This window comes from Bidens hawaiensis, unplaced genomic scaffold (genome assembly GCF_021521415.1).
Source record: "Bidens hawaiensis isolate Kalapana, Puna unplaced genomic scaffold, B.hawaiensis_p1.1 tig00031152_1, whole genome shotgun sequence".
NCBI lineage: Eukaryota > Viridiplantae > Streptophyta > Magnoliopsida > Asterales > Asteraceae > Bidens > Bidens hawaiensis.
The window spans coordinates 185635-188489 of NW_027505206.1; the positions used below are offsets into that span (position 1 = coordinate 185635).

A 2855-nucleotide genomic window follows, 5' to 3' on the forward strand; every position below is an offset into this window, starting at 1 on the left:
TAGTTTATTTAAAGTCATATTAGCAAGTAGTGGGTAAGTGGTTTGTATGGCTATTTATAGTTAGGCTTGGGTTATACATACACCATGTTGGTTATTCACACACCAGGGTAGCCTATACGAGTCGTATATGCTCTATACGGCTCGTATAGGTGCATAGTCAAGTCATTTTCAAGCAAAAGTGTCAGGTTTTATTCTTTTGTATCGTATAGCCCCTATACGGCTCGTATAGGGTTATATGACTCGTATAGGGTCTATTTGACTCGTATAGTTTTTTTTTCAATCTTAAAATTACAAAATATTAAAAATAACACCCCAGTTGGTTACAAAATAAAAACATACATAACAACCTACGTACGACATGAGCGTTTCGGGGTAACGAATTTTTAGTTTCATTTGTTGGTCTAGATGTTGGTATTATCTTACAAAGCAACACACAAATCTTACATGGTTTGAGAAAATAAATCTTATACATTGTCTATACGGGTCGTATACCACCTATACGAGTCATATAGACTAGAAAAGTAATTAAAAATCTCTGGTCAAAGTACATGCTGGCATGCTGTATATACGAGTCGTATAGACCCTATACGGGTCGTATAGGTCAGACGAGTTACGTAGGCTATACGATCTGGAAAATCTATCGAGCTCGTATAGGGTCTATACGGCTCGTATAGACTGCAAAAAGCTGCCACACTGATACGTTCGTACAAAGGCCAATAAGTTAGGGCTATACGACTCGTATAGGCCCTATACGAGCCGTATAGCCTTATTCCCACACCAGGGGGCTGGTGTATGCATAGCATGACCCTTATAGTTTGTATTTGTTTTTGGCATGAATGAAATATTAAAAATAGTGCTCCAAAAGAGTGTCTCTATCTTTCTCATCTAATTCTTGGGAGTGTTTGCCTACTACAAAAGGCTAGGGAGATTAACCATCTCGAATCGGTTACTATCAAGTTTCCTCTTTGATTGTGTTCTTTCTGTGTGAGTCAGTCCTGGAGCGTTAAAATCAGTATGGACGGCCGACATCCCGTGTCAGGAAGGAAGGCTCATTCCTAATTGAGGGTAGTTCTAAACATCGTTAAAAAATATCAAAATAGTACTTGAATGTTTGGAAACTTCATTACATATTCTATTATATACTTGAGTTCTAAAACAGTCGATACTGTTATATATTTTTAAAGTTCCAGGTGAAACAGTTTAACCAATATCATGTTGCATACATTGATGCTCAAACTTCGTAGATATCTAAGTGTTACACAAACGTAACCTCAAAGTAAATACAACATGATCAGTCGTACATGCGCTAGCATTATTTTCTTATTATCTAATGGGTAAACAAAAGATTTAACCCACACGTTCTAAGATCTAAAGGTTTTAACATTTAAGTCAAATGTTTTGTTGGTGTGATGTTGCATTCATCGCCTTAGAAGCTGCACGATGAAATCGACGTATCATCATATGAATATTCTTGGAAAATGTTGTCAAGAAACAATTCCTGATTAATGTTATTGAACTCCAGGTCTTCCAATGGGTAGAGTTCTCTCCAAAAGCATTGAAGATCTTCAACCGTTCCCGGGGAACCGATATCATCTGTAAATTCCGCTTGGTGTCCTTGGAGAGGAGGACTTAAGTTGAATATAGAGTTATCATCTTCGTACAGGATGAAGTCGGTCATGTCGTTTGCATGATTTATGTCCTCCTTTTTATAAACATTTTGAGATTCAGAACATGGTGACATGTTCGTGTTCTTTTTCTTAGACACTTTGATCACTGGCTTGTTTTCTACACTTTTCTTTAGAGTAGTGTGCCAGTAATTTTTGATTTCGTTGTCACTTCTTCCGGGAAGTTTCCTCGCAATTGCAGACCATCTGTGAAAAATATATCACATGCATAAACACATATTTATGGTAACACAGTCAACAATGAATAGAAAAAACAAACACAAATACAAATTGGCCACCATTTTCGCTTAGGTAACAAACGAACTTCATAGAGATAGTTTGATGAAAAATTCTAAGTGGCTAGGTTAAAATCTCCATATATGGAGTTCATTGCCACACACCAATGAACTCCAAAAAGAATTGCCAAAACTCGCATGGGTTCGTTTGTAGTGGTAGCAAACCGCCTAGAAGTACAAATCTTTCTATATGAAAAAAAAGAGTTCAAAAGTACTATCCTAAACCATAACTAATCTGAACTATATACACCGGTATTATACCTATTCCCAAGAATTGAATGAAAATGGAGTATGCTTCGTTCTTCTTCTTCGGTAAAGCATCCTTTCTTTAGGTCAGGCTTCAAATAGTTCACCCATCGGAGCCGACAACTCTTCCCGCTTCTTAATAGGCCTACAAACGAAGGAAACGTTAATAAAATAACCGCCTTAAGGTTGATACTCGCTATCTCCGCTTTAGGTTGAACAAATTGTATATGTGATAAGACAAATTAATCATCAAAAAGTAGTTCCTTAATGTTTACCGGCGTATTTGGGCATGTGAGACCAATTCCAGATGCCATATCTACTGATATAGTTAATCAACTTTCGATCTTCTTCAAGGCTCCATGCACCTTTCTTCAGGCTTCCTTTCATCTCCCCTTTTGAAGTCCTCATGGCTTTTAAGAATATTTATATATGGAGCATACTATTTGCAATGAGTTAAGTGACGCAACAGAGTGAGATACCAACATTTATAGTGCATAACTTTTGATGGTCAAATTTGGTGGCGTGTCCTTTGTTCAAACTTGTAGAAATTTCGTTGGACAAGCTCAGATTATGTGCTTTCAGGGTATATAGATATTGAATTCATTTGTAGTCAAGCAACGCCCATCATTGAAGGATTATCCATGTTACG

The 2855-nt window shown here is 37.0% G+C and overlaps 1 protein-coding gene across 1 annotated transcript; it reads right to left on the minus strand.

The window, feature by feature from the left end:
* Positions 1 to 1195: 1195 nt before the first annotated feature.
* On the minus strand, positions 1196 to 2645 carry LOC143611464 (transcription factor MYB51-like). Its single transcript, XM_077085655.1, has 3 exons — positions 2482 to 2645; positions 2222 to 2351; positions 1196 to 1871 (listed from the first exon to the last, which is right to left on the minus strand). The coding sequence occupies exons 1-3, from the start codon at positions 2612 to 2614 to the stop codon at positions 1427 to 1429; spliced, it is 708 nt and encodes a 235-aa protein (XP_076941770.1). The 5' UTR covers positions 2615 to 2645; the 3' UTR covers positions 1196 to 1426.
* Between the last annotated feature and the right edge of the window lie 210 nt (positions 2646 to 2855).